This window comes from Eschscholzia californica, unplaced genomic scaffold (genome assembly GCF_041429995.1).
Source record: "Eschscholzia californica isolate CP2 unplaced genomic scaffold, dmEscCali1.0.p SCAF_5, whole genome shotgun sequence".
NCBI lineage: Eukaryota > Viridiplantae > Streptophyta > Magnoliopsida > Ranunculales > Papaveraceae > Eschscholzia > Eschscholzia californica.
Genome location: NW_028238472.1, coordinates 192,600 through 208,706, shown reverse-complemented (window position 1 = coordinate 208,706; position 16,107 = coordinate 192,600). Strand labels below are relative to the sequence as shown.

Sequence of the window (16,107 nt, the reverse complement as noted above, 5' to 3'; positions counted from 1 at the left end):
GCACGGAATAGAGACGTCGGACCAAATCTTTGTTTTTTTCTTGTTGAAGACAAACCTTTGTTTCTAATACATATATATAATAGCTTAAAAGAACAAATTTGAATTTGAGACAAGGACAGATCTGATTTTATTGAAGATGTAAATGCTAACAAGAACGCAAATACACATCACACACACATAAAACTCATTAAGTTATTAAACAAAAAAAAAAATCACAACATAAAATAAGACTGGAGAAGAAAATTTAGAGAAGAAATAAACATCCCAAATATTAAATGCAAGTTGAGATGGGGATTTAAAATGAAGTAATAGCAGTAGGTTTGTAGTCCATGAGGATAACACTATCTGTGGCAGCAAGTAATTGGTGGGCAAATGCCATGTGTGCTGGATGTGCCATGTAAGCCTCCACGTCAACCATGCTATCGAAGGTGAGCTGGAAGAAGTGAGAATGCCCCTGTGTTAGGTTTGCTGTGCTCACATCCTCTCCACTGTTACACAATTAGGTTAAATTTAGAAATTTTGTCAAAACTCCCGTAACAATTATATGTCTACGGGTAATCTTAAAATCATTTTTTTTTCTGTCAAAATAAATGAATTTGCTGAATATTTGTAAAAAGGGGACACAAAATGTTGAATACTAAGTACAAATCAGTTTCAGTTAGTCTGGTCGCAGGTTGATTTTTCGCGTTTACCAATCTAGATTCAATTGTTCGTATCAAGCTAGTATAGCAAAAAAAAAAGAAAAAGTAGTACTATATAATAGCTAGCATACCAAAATAATACTAGTAATTAAGAAATGAAGAAAAACATGGAAGTTATATATATATACCAATGAAAATCCTTGATGGTTTTGATGACATCCAAGAGGTTAGCAAACTCTTTAATGAGTTCCTTAATCCTCTTCTCAGTTATTTCAGGCTTGAATTTCACCACCAAAATGTGTTTAACTTCTTCTCCCTTGCCCTCCATTTGAACAATTTCTCCACTAATTAATAAAGAGTCTAATTAATTAGCTACTAAACTATATTTCTCTTCTTGTTTCTTCTTTGATAGTGATGAGATTCTAAGGAAACTAAAACTTCTATTTATAGAATTTTGAGAGAAGACCAATGGAGTTTTCAATTATATGCGTGGGACCAATAACATAATTTATTGAAAACTATACAAATTTTCTAGAGAGATGATAGTCAATGAATCTTGAAGAGATCACAGTTTCATGTGAGGAAGATTATCTTCACTACTAATTTACATTTAATAATATGGTAAACGAAATGTCCGGAAAACTTTAAACCTTCTCAATAATTTGTAGTTGAGTTTACCCGTTAACTAACGTTTTCCTTTCAACCCTTCTAAGAACAATTTCTGAAAATCCTATTTGGCTCGACAATAAATGGCATGAATGTCAAAGAACAAAGTTTTGCTTACGTCATGTGAAATTTTGTCTTCTCAAACTATTTCAGACTATATGTTACCGGCCCAAATAACATTGTTGTTTCTGATAACCTTTCTTTCAACTGTACTACGGAATTTTCCTCTATTATTAGCAACTTCTAACTTCGGTAAAAATTTGGGCACAATATAAGAGAAGATATTTTAACATAATACTGATATAAAATGTTAAGAGTAAACTCTGTTACCAATTATGGAAAGGGCAAATCCAAAAGTTAATACTCTATTTGATTTAGTGGAAGATGGGGATTCGTTTCAATAAGATATGTTTTATTGATACAAAAATGTTTGCACGACGTATTCTTTTTAGGGTTGCTAAGGTGCTGTTTGTTTTTTTTTAATGTCTGAATCTGAATTGGCTGAATCTGAATTGACTTAACTGAATTGGCTGAATCTGAATTGGGCTGAATATTTTGTAAGTTAGTATGTTTGTTTTCTAAATCTGAATAATTAGGTCTGAATAGCATTTTTGACATATATACCCTTATTATATGTTTTTTCCAAACAACCCCTAGACTTAAACCTAAACCCTAATTCCTTTCTATTTCACCTTCTCTCTCTTTACTGCCCCCTCTCTCTGCAACGAGCCCAAAAATAAAACCTAAAACCTAAAATTTTGTGTTCACCTTTTAGCTCCCTCTAATGGCTGCTACTATCTCTCTCATTCCCAATGGTTGTTTTCTCTCTCTTTACTGCTCCCTCTCTCTCCAATAGCTGCCCAAAAGTAAAACCTAGACCTAAAACCCTAGAAATTGTAGCAGGTAAAGAGAGATTATTAACACAAGGAACAACATATCCTTCATTTTCATAACAACTCAACTTCTTTCAACGAAGGATTTGATGTTTGAAGCTGCTTCTTAGAACTACATTGAATGAACGGAGAAGTTTATATTGTCCGTACAACTTAGATAGAAGATTCCAAAGACTTTCATCATCGGATTTTTATAAGCTCGAGAAGGTAGCAGCAGGAAACAACAGTACAGGAAATCATTTGTTTGGTGAGACCCTGTTTGTGGTGTTGGGTGTTGGTGGGTGGTGTCTTGTTGGTGGTGGTGGTGGTGGATTCCTGTTGTTGTTGGTGGCGGTGGTGGTGACCTGTTGTTGGTGGTAGCGGTGGTGTCCTGTTGGTGGTGGTGGCAGTGGTGGTGTTCTGTTGGTGGTGGCAGTGGTGGTGGCGGTTGTGGTGTTCTGTTGGTGGTGGCGGTTGTGGTGTTCTGTTGGTGGTGGCGGTGGTGGTGTCCGTTGGTGGTGTCCGTTGGTGGTGGCGGCGGTGGTTTCCGTTGGTGGTGGTAGAAATCTGGGAGAATTTTTTTTCTAATACAGGGGCACAAGAGTCATTTCACTCATTTCAGAAGTTGGCATTTTATTTCAGACTTGTTTTGAAGTCTGAAATAAGTGGACTCTTTTTCAGTCCATTCAGACAATTATCCAATTCAGCAAATTTTTCAGATTTTTTAAAATCTAAAAACAAACATCTGAAATCTGAATTGGAATCCAATTCAGATTTCAGATCTGAAAATATTAAAAAACAAACACCACCTAAGTCAAGTCATTGTTTTAATTTAAAGTTTATAACTAAATTTAATAATGGCTAAATGGGGTCTTAACCTAATGAGCATCTAGCATCTCCAATGGGACACTCAATCTCTAACACTTTGAGTGTCACACATGACTTTTTGGAGTTTTTGTTAAAAAACCATCTCCAATGGAACACTTTGTTAGACACTCTAACATGAGGTGGACACATTTATTATAGAGTGTTTAGAGAGAGAAACTCTAAAATGAGAGTGTCTACTTGAGACTCTCTAAGTGTTGCTTTTTAATTCTAACCAATAAAAATTTTTGCTTTTCAACTACTTTTTATCCTATTGGATTGAAGAGGGACATGTTTATTAAAGTATAGAGGCTTTAGAGATCTCCATTGGAGACCAATAAAACTTATAGTGTCTCTATATTGACATTTAGGAAAGAGAATCTCTATTGACACTTGACAACTAGGACTTTTAGAGTGTTTGATAGAGTGTCCCATTAGAGATGCTCTAATTAGTAAAAAAAGAAAAAAAAAACTTAACTTTGATTTAAGATTACAAATTTTACGAACCAATTCAATGCATCAAACTTCAAAATAGCATCAAACTACGAATTAATTTTTAATTTAAGCATGTTTATATTTTTTGGGGAAAGATTTTCAGCATGCTAATTTAATTTTGCGTGATTAGTTATTACACTTAATAATTAATGATGAAAAAAATCAATTATATCTGAATTTGAACTTAATTATCGGCATGAAGATTTATGATCTATAGTTCTATACAAGAGTTCAATTTTCAAAAGTGCACAATAATTTTTTTTTTATTTCTTGACAAAATAAACATAAAATATACACATAAAACAAGTACTACATAAAATAGTCGCTTTTATTCCAAATTTTAATCACAAAGACTTGATAATGTGAGATGAAATTTGATCTTATTTAAAAAGTAAACATCATCGATCATCACTAATTAATTGAGATTTAATTAGCATAAATGAATGGCAGTAGGCTTGTAGTCCATGAGGATGACACTCTCAGTGGCAGCAAGTAACTGATGAGCATACGCCATGTGTGCTGGATGTGCCATGTAAGCCTCCACGTCAGCCATGCTTTGGAATGTCAGCTGGAAGAAATGACTATGCCCTTGTGTCAGGTTTGCTGTGCTCACATCCTTTCCCCTGTTAATTACACAATTTAATTAATTTAATTAATTATTATTAGTATTGTGTGTGTGTGGGCAATACTTGAAAAAGATAATGATAATTTTTTTTATCATTTTTATTTGAAACGCTATTTGTGCATGTCCTATGAAATAGTGGTTGGCATATGTTTCGAATTATTGGTTTTTATTAAATTTGTGTCATTCAGCTCAAAACCAATTAATTACGAGTCGATAAATATTATATTTTTAGTTGCTAGATCGACCTTCTCTCATGTGAGACTATTCTCAATGTTTTAAACACATCTAAAGAGATTAGTGACCACCAAGGCCATTATTCTTAGCTGGTCTAACCGTATACTTTTTACATATTAACCAACTGAAATATTTTAAGATTCTTTTTTACTTTTTTACTCTATGAACATCAATTGTTGACGGGACATAGGGATATTAATCAAATGGGACATGGACATGAGCACTACTATATAAAAACAGTTAGAGAAAATGATAAATAGGAGTGTATACCAATGAAAATCCTTAATGGTTTTGATGATATCCAAGAGCTTAGCAAACTCTTTGATGAGTTCATCAATCCTCTCCTCAGATGTCTCAGACTTGAACTTCACCACCAATATGTGCTTGATCATCACCTCTTCTCCTTTATTACCACCCTCCATTTATTATAAATTATAATTCCTCCCCCCTCCACTACTAAATATTTCTATCTCTCTCTCTCTCACAACTTTACAATTGTGATGAGATTATATGGACTACTAGTAAAGATAACTACTTGTATTTATAGTGTCATAAGGTAGGAGAGAAAGGGAGCTTTTCAATTATATGCTATACGCATGGGCCATTAAATAGTAATTGAGTTAAAGGCACAATTAATGTTTAATTGAGATATTTTTTTAGGGAGGATGATGAGTGGTTCTCCTTGAGGAGATGTTTATTCATATTTATTGAGAAGTTGCTATGTTAGGTTGTGTTTTTACTTTAATAATAATAATGTTGCTATGTTAGGTTGTGTTTTTACTTTAATAATAATAATGTTGAATCTCAATATTTTAATCTTATTAAAATTCGATCCGAAACTCTAACGAGAGGTGATTTAACGAGCTCGAGCTGGTGGCCCTTGATCTTCAAGGATCAACCAACATCCAAACGTTACAGCTGGCTTCTTCTTCAAATCAAGGGACAATTAAAACCAATAATAAATTAGTCATGTAGTTACCATTATTCACAAAACTGTCATTGCTCTCTACAGTACACAAAATTGTTGTTGGTTTTCTACACTTTTTAACCACCGAAATTTCACCGGAAACTCATAGTTTTTCTCAACCTGTTCAAACAGTGAACACGGCCTCAAAGATACATTTATTTCACCATTAAATTAAGGTGTAAACATTACTTAGTTAAATCAAAATCAAGTATATGTTTCTTCCTATCGGATGCAATAACATATTTGATATCTATTAAATACTATTCCTAGTATCCGAATCCAAATTTGATGGGCTAACGGGATATGAGTATTAGAAATTCTTAAATTATAATTATTTTCAATGGGTTATGTCAATCTATATAATTGGATCAATTTAAATAATCTTATTCGTTATTTATTATAAAATATAGTATTTTTCAAAAGGCCGCGGTTTTGGGGAATAAAGAAAATTCTCCGGAGAATAAAGACTTTTCTTAAAACTAGTCAAATAAGATTGACTTTTTATGTTTCTTTTTATTGCTAAGGGGCTTCTAATTTTAAAAGATGCTATAAAAAAAGCTCCTCCATCTCATCACCTCTCTCTGCCACTTCATCGACACCTCATCATCTTCTCTGACACGAACAGACGTCTCTCTAGATCTGTTCTAGAGAGAGAGAGAGGAGAGAGAATTTTTTAGAAAAAAAAATATTATGTTTGAAGGTCGTCGGCCGGAAACTTGGCCGGCCGGCGACTTTCGCCGGAGAAGATGATGAGGTGTCGATGAAGTGGCAGAGAGAGGTGATGAGATGGAGGAGAACTTTCAAAAAAATGTATTCTGTATTCCCCATAAAAATTTATTCCCTGGAGAATTTTCAAAAAAATCTGGATTCCCTCGAGAATTTATTCCCCGGAGAATTTTCTTTATTCCCCAAAGCCGCGGCCTTTTCAAAAATAGATACCATATTATATTCAAAAGAAATAAGTACAAATGAAAACATTTATTAAAATAACAAGAAGTAACGGGAAATCCAACCTTTTAACTTATGTGGTAAGAATATTTTTAGCTTTGCGAACCTTTGTATCCCATAAAACCGTGAGGGCAAAAGAGTAGCTTCATGATTTATTTTTGTTATCGCAGTATTTTTGGTTATGCGATAAACTCGATCTTACATGAAATCTAATGTTCAAATTACTAACATTAATTTTTGGGTTAATTTCGTTTTGGCCCCCGATTCGTGACCAACTCGTCGTTTGGCCCTAATAAGTGTCCGGCAGTTCGTTTTGACCCCAATTTCCTGTTTGGCTCCCACATTTTTTATAAGCTTCCCCATTCTACCCTTATGGCAATTATGTAATTTAATTGTTTTTCTTTCTCTTTATCCACCTCGCCAAGCAAATTCCATGTCACATGTCCACATAAGCTATCGTCGGAGAAAGTCGTCGGCCGACATCTTTTTCCCGCGACCACCATATTTTTTTTAAATCTTCTTCTTCTCCAATCATCTCTTCCACCTCCATTCTCTCTCTCTCTCTCTCTTCCGTATCTCTCTCTCTCCCTCTCTCATCTTCTCTCTCTCCCTCTTTTTCTCTCTCTCCCTCTTTTTTTCTCTCTCTCTCCCTCCTTTTCTCTCTCTCCCCCTCTTCTTTCTCTCTCGACAGTTTCAATTTCCGACGAAGGGAAACCCTTCGCCGGAAATTGTCTGGATCGGGAGAAAATCCCAGATCCAGACCAAGAGGAACCCTCTCTCTCTCTGGATAGATACATTCCCCAGTCATCTCCCTCTCTAAGTAACCTGCGAGTCTTCTGCGAGCAACACGAGCCATGGCGAGTCTGAGCTTCAATTCAGCTAGAATTAAAAACCATAAGCCCCAATCTCAAAAACCCATCTTCAATTTCACACCTTCTCTTCCTCTAATTTCCTAACAAACCCACAAATTTCTAAACTCAAATTATCTCAATTAAGACTGAATTCCATCTCTAAAGGATAGTTTCAACTTCAATAAACAGTATAGAAGAAGATGACCCAACAACAGAAGTGATCTATTTAGACCCAAAATTTGATTCCAATAGCATCTCAGAGTGGGAATTGGATTTCTGTTCAAGACAGAAGTGATTCCCAAACAATGTTATCAATAGTATCTTACTTTGAAAGATGCATCTCACTGTTTGATTCCAATAGCATCTCACTAATTTGATTCCAATAGCAACAGAAGTGATTCCAATAGCATCTCAGTAATTTGATTCCAATAGCAACAGAAGTGATTCCAATAGCATCTCAGTAAGTTGATTCCAATAGCAACAGAAGTGCTCTATTTAGACCCAAAAAGTATGGGAGCTTGTTGTTTGTGATAGTACTCTTTCTCTTCAGTTTACTAAGTATTTCCCAAACAATGTTATCAATAGTATTACTTTGAAAGATGCCATATTGTTTCAATTAGTGAGAATTTAGGGGTTCCTATGCCCAAAAAGATTCGATTTTTCAGGTAACTTTTCTTCAATTTCAGTTTCTCTCTCTATATATATAAGATGATTTAAGCTGAGAAGTTTTGTTTACTATTTTTGTGATTTATACTAGGTTACAGATGCAAACAATTATAACAAAAGCATGTAGGGAGCTTGGTATAAAACCAATTCCAAGTAAAAGGGTAAGTAAGCATTTATCTTTTACAGACGAAGAAGGGTTTAGATCTGGGGTTTTCCCCAGATCCAGACGGTTTTCGGCGAAGGGTTTCCCTTCGCCGGAAACCCGAAAATTTTGAGAGAGAAACAAGAGGGAGAGAGAGAGAGAGAGAGAGAAGAGAGAGAGAAAAAGAGAGGAAAAAAAAAGGGGGGAGAAAGAGAAGAGGAGGGAGAGAGAGACATGGAAGAGAAACAGAGAAGATGGAGGTGGTTGAGATGATTGGAGAAGAAGAAGATTTTAAAAAAAAAAATGGTGGTCGCTGGAAAAAGATGCCAGTCGGCTGGAAAAAGATGCCAGTCGACGACTTTCTCCGACGACATAAGGGTAGAGTGGGGAAGCTTATAAAAAAAATGTGGGGGCCAAACAGGAAATTGAGACCAAAACGAACTGCCAGACACTTATTGGGGCCAAAATGGCGAGTTGGTCACAAATCGGAGGTCAAAACGGAATTAACCTTTAATTATTTTTTTAGTTACCTTTATTTCTTAGAAGCTATTTCGATCGAGTGGTGACACGTATGTATCTCAACACGAGAGATCATATTTTTATTCTTATTATTATTTCGAATTTGGTGGGGTGGTGAGTGGTGACATGTATTCGTGAGAGTCAAACTTTGATTTCTTATGAGACATAGAATTTGAATTGGGATTCGAGAACTTGATTTTTATTGGATGTCAGTATTTGGATAGGAATAAGCATATACCAAATCTAATGAGCTCCGACTTACACCTCTAGTTGATGTTGAGACAAACAGTTCTTTAGGGGCATGTTCATGAAGAGGGCACAAGTCAATTGAAGAACTAATTTGGTTGTGTTAAAAATAGTGGGCCAATGGCAATTTTGTAGTTAAATGTATATTGATGGCTCATTTTCTATTGGTTTATCTATCCTCCCTATAATTGAAAAAGAATTGAAAAAGAAGGTAGCTTTGATTCCTAAATCAACAACCCACAAGCTCGAGCTCATGCCTTGCCGTATGAATTCAAACTCGTTGAATCAGCCCCCCCCTCAATAATTTTCTATTTCAAAACCTATATTATGAGTTCTTACTCTCTAGTGTTGATCATTTGGGAATCTTTTTGGAGTTCAAATTTAACCAATAATACATGTATGGTCTTGGTTGTAATTATTTAGATCCAAAAGAAATAAATATTAGGGCACCTATAACCAATGAGCCATGGGTGATGGGCCATGATGGATGGGTACTTTTGCTTTTCTTTAATTTTTTATTTGTTTTTTTGGACACTACAATTGTGATGTCGCCATCTAGGCCATTTTCCACGTTCCAAATTTAAAATTATTAAGGTAGTTGCCGACATAAACTATGGAAATATAATTGTCGCCCAAAAATAACTTATTCGTTACATTATAAATTATTAATTACGAAAGTTATTTCCATGTGTAACAGTCATAGTTTTCTTAAAAACATACGTGTTACTTTATCATAGTCTATGTCTATCCAACTTTCATGATCCACAACTAATTATATTCAAATCCTTCAAGTATACGAAATTTCTTAATTTCTTTACGAGTCTATTTACCAGATGAATTTTTTTTAAAAAAAAAAAAAAAGGGATGATGACTTAACCAAAAGAAAAATGGTTAGTTCAACAAAAAAAAAAAAAAACCAAAAGAAAAATGGTTTGACGAAGAGACTGCCTATTTCTCTCACTATCTAAAACCAAAGGCAGATTAAAAATAGGGATAGGTAGTTTAGGAAAGAAAGAAAAGTTACTACAGAATAAAGATGGACAATTAGAAGAATGGGTCAAAATCGGATTTACTAGAAGAAGGACACCAAAGTAGAAGTTTGTAACAGAATATGGGGCAAAAATGAATTTAAGCCATCCCGACGATTTAGCCCGGATAAATTATTAACCGTTTGATTTATTGTATAAATGTTCTAGTTTTAAAGCAGATCTGCATGCTTGAGTTCCCGCCAAATCTGCGAGCCAAACCCGACGATCTTGAGTTTCTCGAATAATCAAACGATCAAGAAACCTCGAGTCGTTTGACCTTTTGTTGAATTTCTACCAAATGTTCTTCTAAGAACAATAGATCTGAAACCCTAGCTGATGAACCAGAAGATCGATCAAAAGTAACTCAAAATATGGATCTCAATCAGGTTAATCTGTCTTTTTTTCATCTTCTTGTTTATCAGATCTTGATTTTGAATCTTGTTAATCTTCACTTGTTGACATTTGTGTAGTTAGGTCATATTCTGTTAGTTTTGAGAAGATTTTGATGTAATTAGTTCATATCTGATTGTCAATTCACTTTTATATGTTCATGAATTTCGATCATCAGTGATCTAACATGTGGTTTTCGCTTGAATCTCATGAAATTGAAGTTTGTCAAACTGAAACCCTAGAACTGATTATTACGGTTATGAACAAATGAAGTAAATTTTCAAAAACTTTTTGCCTATTAACCTAGAGTGGATTGTATCATTTAGCTAGGTTATGAGTCATGTTTCTCAATGAAAATAAAAACCTTATGATCTTGAAGTGTGATAGTCCCACATCGCTGGCGAGTGTCCGGAGCCTCGGCTATAAGTGTACCCTCAAGCTTAGTAATGAGACCTGCTAGTGTGGGGACAAAACCTCACACCACGGTGAGTGGTGGCTAAGTGAGGGCAAAATCGAGTATGTGGGGGGTCCATAGTGTCGCTGCGTACTTTGATGGTTGAGTGAATCGTGTGTCTTCGTCAATACTGAGTCCTTTTGGGGGGGCTTGTGGAGCCTTCGCCAAGAACAAAACCCCGTACGTGTGTGAGGTGGTAAAAGCGGGGACAATATCAGCAACTACTAAGGCTTGGGGCGTCACATGAAATGTCGGCATTGAGAATTCCAATCTGGCTCGAGCAATATCCCCGTCGGTTTTTTAAATTTGTGTTGACACTGTTTTTAAATGAGGCAAGTTTTGCTTTCTTCTTTCAGCCTGGAGGTGAAAACTACGCAAACCCAAAAACATGCTTCTTCCATGTGCTATTCAAGGTCTAGTATTCCATCATTATGATACGTATAAGTTTTGCGTGATATTGTTCACTGTGTAATTTCAACAATTTTTTGACAGGCTGCATCTTTGGCATTTTACATTCTTTCTGCACTTTTCGTTAACAACTTTGTGATCATATTTGTGGTTACTGTTCTTCTTGCTGCTCTCGATTTTTGGGTTGTCAAGAATGTTAGTGGGCGGATATTGGTTGGTCTCAGGTGGTGGAATGAAATAGATGATTCTGGTGAGAGCGTGTGGAAATTTGAATGCCTTGATCAAGAGGTAATCAACTAAAAATTAGTTTCCTAATACGGTACCTTTTTTTCTTTGGTTTCTATATCCTTGTGGCTCGTTCGTGGGAGGCACACACAAAATTTACCGATACTTTTGTTTTTATTTTGTGTACAGTCATTGTCTCGGATGAACAAGAAGGATTCATGGCTATTCTGGTGGACACTCTATCTCACGGTAAGATTGTCTTCTTACTTTGTATTAATAAGCTACATACGTAAACGTGTTTAGAGTTGTTATGTACCAATGTCACCTATGGTGAAATATCATATCATTGGAACTTGAAAGTCGGATATGAGATTGACAATGCAGTTGTCTAAATTCCCCTAATGTTGCGAGAATAGTCCTACGTGCACAAAGGGGAATATCATGACTAAAAATAATATCTAGGGGCTCTCCACTCATTGTTAAGTGGTTTTGAGTTGGATGCTCGAAAATTAACATGGTATTAGAGACCACACGTGATAGACCCAATAGCCACACGCGCTCCACGTCACCCAACAATAAAACGTGTTAGGCTCAAAATATGAAGAAAAGGAAGTCTCATGACCAAAAGATAATATCCGAGCCTCTCCGCCTATTGCCAATTGGTTTTGAGTTCGATGCTCACAAACTAACAAATGTGTGGTCACGGGGAAGAGAAGTTCACCCCATCTTGGTCATAAAGTTAACATATACATAAGCAATTATCTGCAATTTTTCCACCACCATAGCTGGTCTTTGGTCAATCAATACCAAATAGTGCTTCAGATGGGATTTACATATCTTCTGATTTCACTTTAACTCCATGATGCAGTACGCTCAGTCTTAAGCGTATTTCTAATAACATGCACAAATAAATGTTAAATCTATATGCAATTTAGATATGCACTTCTCTTCGTTGGGATCATATATTCTCTTCCTTGGGCTCATATGTATGTGATCGGTTCTGGCGGTGCAGGCAGTTGCTTGGGTTTTCCTTGGAATATTCTCAGTCATAAGATTTCAACCAGATTATGTCCTTGTTGTAGGAGTTTGTTTGACCCTGAGTGTTGCAAACATAGTTGGCTTCACCAAGTGCCAAAAAGGTATGCAATCATCTGTTTAATGCCTACGTAAAACCCATTAGGCTTGTATTATTACATTGTGGCTTCATCAAACTGCTTCCTTCTTAAACTAGCATTGATACTTATCAAAATTATCGCCAGACTAGGCTTTATAATACTTCTTCCTGTTATAGTCTGGTTCTTTCTGGGGAAATAAGCTATCGGCTACGCACAATACCAGAGTAATTTATCAGAATGAGACTACCACTGTTTGCCACTTTATGTACAAGACATCTATAGGTTAGCCACTAGAGGATGGAGCACATGTCATTGACATCTAGTCTAAAACCTTTTGCAGTCACTAGTTTCTCTCTTCATTCGATCCAAACACAGGTCTTTTCAGAAACAAATAACTATATACGAAAGGTACATTAGCCATATATGTCCAAAACTGTTTTAGGATTTTGAAGAACAGGAAATATTATGTTCAGCCGACAACCCTTGACTGGAGGATCCGGAATTTCGTTTCTGCCCTCCAGGTATCGGGTTCGAGGCTTTCGGGTTTCATCCTCCCTTCAAAAAGGATGCTGCCAATACAAAAAAAATGATGTTCATATTCCTAAATTCCAATCAATGGTACGAGATGTTTGATTAGTTTAAGTGTAAAGTAGTAACTAAAATCATATTTTTGGATAACGAATCGAAGATACCCTTAACTACAATCGTTTTTGGATGATGTTCTAATGCCGTTCAAATCATATACATAACCGCAATCACCTATATTGTTCACTGTTTCTGTTTCTCATGTTTAGCATTTCCCGAACACTTTTTTCGTTTATGTTGGTGCAGATGCCAAGAAGCAGATTCAAGCATTTGCCTCCCAAACAATTGCAAACCAATTTTCATCTACCATCCAGTCTGCGTTCAGTGTCGTCTAAGTCTCAGTTTCGAACAACTCAACTACTCAAGAGTACATACAATTTCCCGGAGGTTCGCTAGAGCTGAAATTGATGTTCTTGCTCCCTAAACATTTCCAAGTAAACAAGAGAAGTGGTAGAAAGAAAGATTTTGATTTCGGTAATGATATTGTAACAAAAAAAAGACGTTTTTTATCCGCTTTGTTAATTTTTCATTTATACTACAGATTAGAGAGAAGATTAAACAGAACAATTTGAAATGAGAGGCCAACTAATACCCACAAATTTTATGGCCAGATGCAGAATTCAGACATCTTCCATGTTTGTGATCCTTCTCTGCTCCTGCTATAATAATAATCAGTTGTACATGAATTCTCATGGTATTTGCTTCTAGTGATCATTATTTTACCCATCGTATCAATCTTATATTTTTCGTGTATTTTAGCATTTAGATCTTCATGTTCATAATCTCCTTTCGTCACTGACTCTGTAAATCCTTCTTTCACTAAAAGACAACTCTGGTTTCCTCTTAGTAGAGCTTCCAAGAACAAAACCAATGAAGCCATCCTTCACAGAGAGAGAATTAACAGTAACTAGCAAATCAACTGCCACTACACACACACACACACACACATATATATATATATATACAAGTTAATTGGTTGGTCATGCAAGAAATGTTTAGTAATAAAGAAAAATATGTTTAAACATGAAAATGGTAATTCTTAATACCCTAACTTCATCTTCATGGTTCATGGTTGGAAGGGTTGGCCATCTAAATCCTCTTTCATGGGTCAATTGAAGTTCAACAATCTTTGACATGATCTAAAGTATAGAGAGGGAGACTAAAACTTGCAAGCAAGCACGAAATCATAAGTTTCTTACTATTTTATATTTTCCTACAAAGTACATTTTCCTGTTCGGAAGTGTGGAATTATTTCTTTAACCGAACTGCAGGCATCCTCAAGTGCTTAACCACCGTATGGAAACTCTGAAGGCTTCAAGCCAACGAGCAAGAAAAGTACTCAAAATATCAAGAGATTCTTGTTTGAAACGATTCTCTTCGTTGGTGGTTGGGTGCTTTGGTTAGAGTACAACAACACGATACGCTTTGGTTAAAGTACAACAACACGATATTTAAAAGATAGAAAGAACAATAAAAACATTTCTCACCCCTAGTTTTCCTTGAACACTCGTTCATTACCTCTCTTCGACCCTTCAGAGTTTATGCCTTCGTCGGAACTGATATATCTTACATTTTTGTGGCGTTTAGAGCAACTCCAACCGACCTTCAAATTGCCAAAGTTCGGTTGTTTGGTGGTTCAACGGTTCAACCTTTCTCCAAATTGTCATTAATTTTACAACTCATGAACACTTCATGTTTACCATATTTTAGCCAACATACATATCCCCATTACATTAGAGTAGTTAAATATCCCCCATTGATACTTGGTGAAAGCTATTAAATGTAATAAACAATCTCTTATGTCCCAAAATAGACATGAGCTCTCCCCGACAATTCACAGACGAGACAAAATTATGGCAAAGTTTCTTTTTGTAAATTAGATCGGTCGTATCTGTAAAACATGTCATGCAAACCATACATTCGTATACAGAAAAAAAAAAAAAAAAAAAAAACTTACGAAGCGAGAGTTAAACAAATTCAACATTACTCCATTACTTCAGATCCAGCCACAACCACAAGAAAGTAACAAAGCTCTTTTAAAACATCCAATAAAACTTTAATTATTGAATTGTAATTTCTTAATAAGATTTAATATCAATAAGCACCAGTGGTCTAGTGGTAGAATAGTACCCTGCCACGGTACAGACCCGGGTTCGATTCCCGGCTGGTGCATTCCTCTTTTTTTTTTTCTTCACACAATCTTTTTGCAATATCAAAATACTTCACTGAATAATATACCAAACCAAATCTGTAATACGTTTTAGTTTTCATAATATATAGTAAACAAATTGAAAACATTAAAGAAGATGATCGGCTTGATTACTACTACTAAATTTCTTTGATTTGGAAAGCAGATACTGGGTAAGTTTTAAACAACCCGCACGTAGTCTTAAACGAAATCGTTTTGGCCAAAGGATTACTATCATCGACAATAATTCCACTAAGAGTAAACCAAATCAAGAATTCTTTACTCTTAATACCAGTTAGTTTCTTAATCTTTTTCTTCTCAGCATAACCTGTTATTTCAGGAGCATAACATGAAGTTGTCTTGGTTGTTTCGAACTTGTGAATTTCTTTAGAGTTTCTTTTTAACCAAAAGAAACCAGTTTCTCTCACAAACCCACATTCAATTATTGTATCTATTGGTATGAGACCATTTGGGAGTTCAGCTTCTCTCAGAAACTCTTTGCTTTTCTCTTTACATTTTTCGTTTCCGTAGTAGATTTCCGCTCTTGATTTGATCTCTTCTGTCACCAATGATGGTGGTTTGTTCTTGTCTTCCATATTTTATCTCTTTTTGTTGTTTCTAGTTTGAGAAAGTAATCAAACTATCTTGGGTTAATATATTAGTAAGAGGGTATTGATTGATTTTCTTGTGATTTAGGAACCAATAGTGGTTGTGTTTTGAGATAAATTTAATCATGCAAAAGAGCAAGTTAGACATGATCTCTGCCTACTTGTGTATTTTATTATTATTTATAATATGACACAGTATATGGGTAAGTTAGTAAAAGCCAAGACAATACCAACGACCATTAAAGTTTAGAACCTCACAAGTGGCATCAGGACCAAGGACGGCTTTTCGTCAAGTGTAGGAAACTGTAATAGTGTCACATCACTTGCGAGAGTGTCCAGTGCTACAAGTGTAGGATCAAGTTTAGAAGTA

General features: G+C 35.4%; 3 protein-coding genes, 1 non-coding gene and 1 pseudogene across 4 annotated transcripts; 2 read left to right on the top strand and 3 right to left on the bottom strand.

The window, feature by feature from the left end:
* Nucleotides 1-295: 295 nt before the first annotated feature.
* Nucleotides 296-969, bottom strand: LOC147535858 (stress-response A/B barrel domain-containing protein HS1 pseudogene; annotated as a pseudogene).
* Nucleotides 970-3,773: 2,804 nt separating this feature from the next.
* LOC147535857 (stress-response A/B barrel domain-containing protein HS1-like) lies at nt 3,774-4,976 on the bottom strand. The gene is made up of 2 exons (XM_086643537.1): nt 4,668-4,976; nt 3,774-4,161 (listed from the first exon to the last, which is right to left on the bottom strand). Exons 1-2 carry the CDS (start codon nt 4,817-4,819, stop codon nt 3,969-3,971), a joined length of 345 nt encoding a protein of 114 aa, XP_086499663.1. The 5' UTR covers nt 4,820-4,976; the 3' UTR covers nt 3,774-3,968.
* A 4,949-nt stretch (nt 4,977-9,925) lies between these two features.
* On the top strand, nt 9,926-13,667 carry LOC147535856 (Golgi apparatus membrane protein-like protein ECHIDNA). The gene is made up of 6 exons (XM_086641624.1): nt 9,926-10,150; nt 10,965-11,021; nt 11,101-11,304; nt 11,431-11,490; nt 12,254-12,380; nt 13,188-13,667. Exons 1-6 carry the CDS (start codon nt 10,136-10,138, stop codon nt 13,274-13,276), a joined length of 552 nt encoding a protein of 183 aa, XP_086497750.1. The 5' UTR covers nt 9,926-10,135; the 3' UTR covers nt 13,277-13,667.
* Nucleotides 13,668-15,042: 1,375 nt separating this feature from the next.
* On the top strand, nt 15,043-15,113 carry TRNAG-GCC (transfer RNA glycine (anticodon GCC)). The gene has a single exon. It is a non-coding gene; the product is annotated as a tRNA-Gly (tRNA).
* Nucleotides 15,114-15,269: 156 nt separating this feature from the next.
* Nucleotides 15,270-15,725, bottom strand: LOC147535854 (uncharacterized). The gene has a single exon (XM_086640037.1). It carries the CDS (start codon nt 15,723-15,725, stop codon nt 15,270-15,272), a length of 456 nt encoding a protein of 151 aa, XP_086496163.1.
* Between the last annotated feature and the right edge of the window lie 382 nt (nt 15,726-16,107).

Bases quoted from the DNA above. Each gene is read 5' to 3' on its own strand.
- LOC147535857 (XM_086643537.1), bottom strand. From the start codon at position 4,819: ATGGAGGGTGGTAATAAAGGAGAAGAGGTGATGATCAAGCACATATTG. The intron at 4,162-4,667 runs GTATACACTCCT...TGTAATTAACAG, and splicing joins ACCATTAAGGATTTTCATTG to GGGAAAGGATGTGAGCACAG.
- LOC147535856 (XM_086641624.1), top strand. The intron at 11,491-12,253 runs GTAAGATTGTCT...CTGGCGGTGCAG, and splicing joins GGTGGACACTCTATCTCACG to GCAGTTGCTTGGGTTTTCCT. The intron at 12,381-13,187 runs GTATGCAATCAT...ATGTTGGTGCAG, and splicing joins CTTCACCAAGTGCCAAAAAG to ATGCCAAGAAGCAGATTCAA.
- LOC147535854 (XM_086640037.1), bottom strand. From the start codon at position 15,725: ATGGAAGACAAGAACAAACCACCATCATTGGTGACAGAAGAGATCAAA.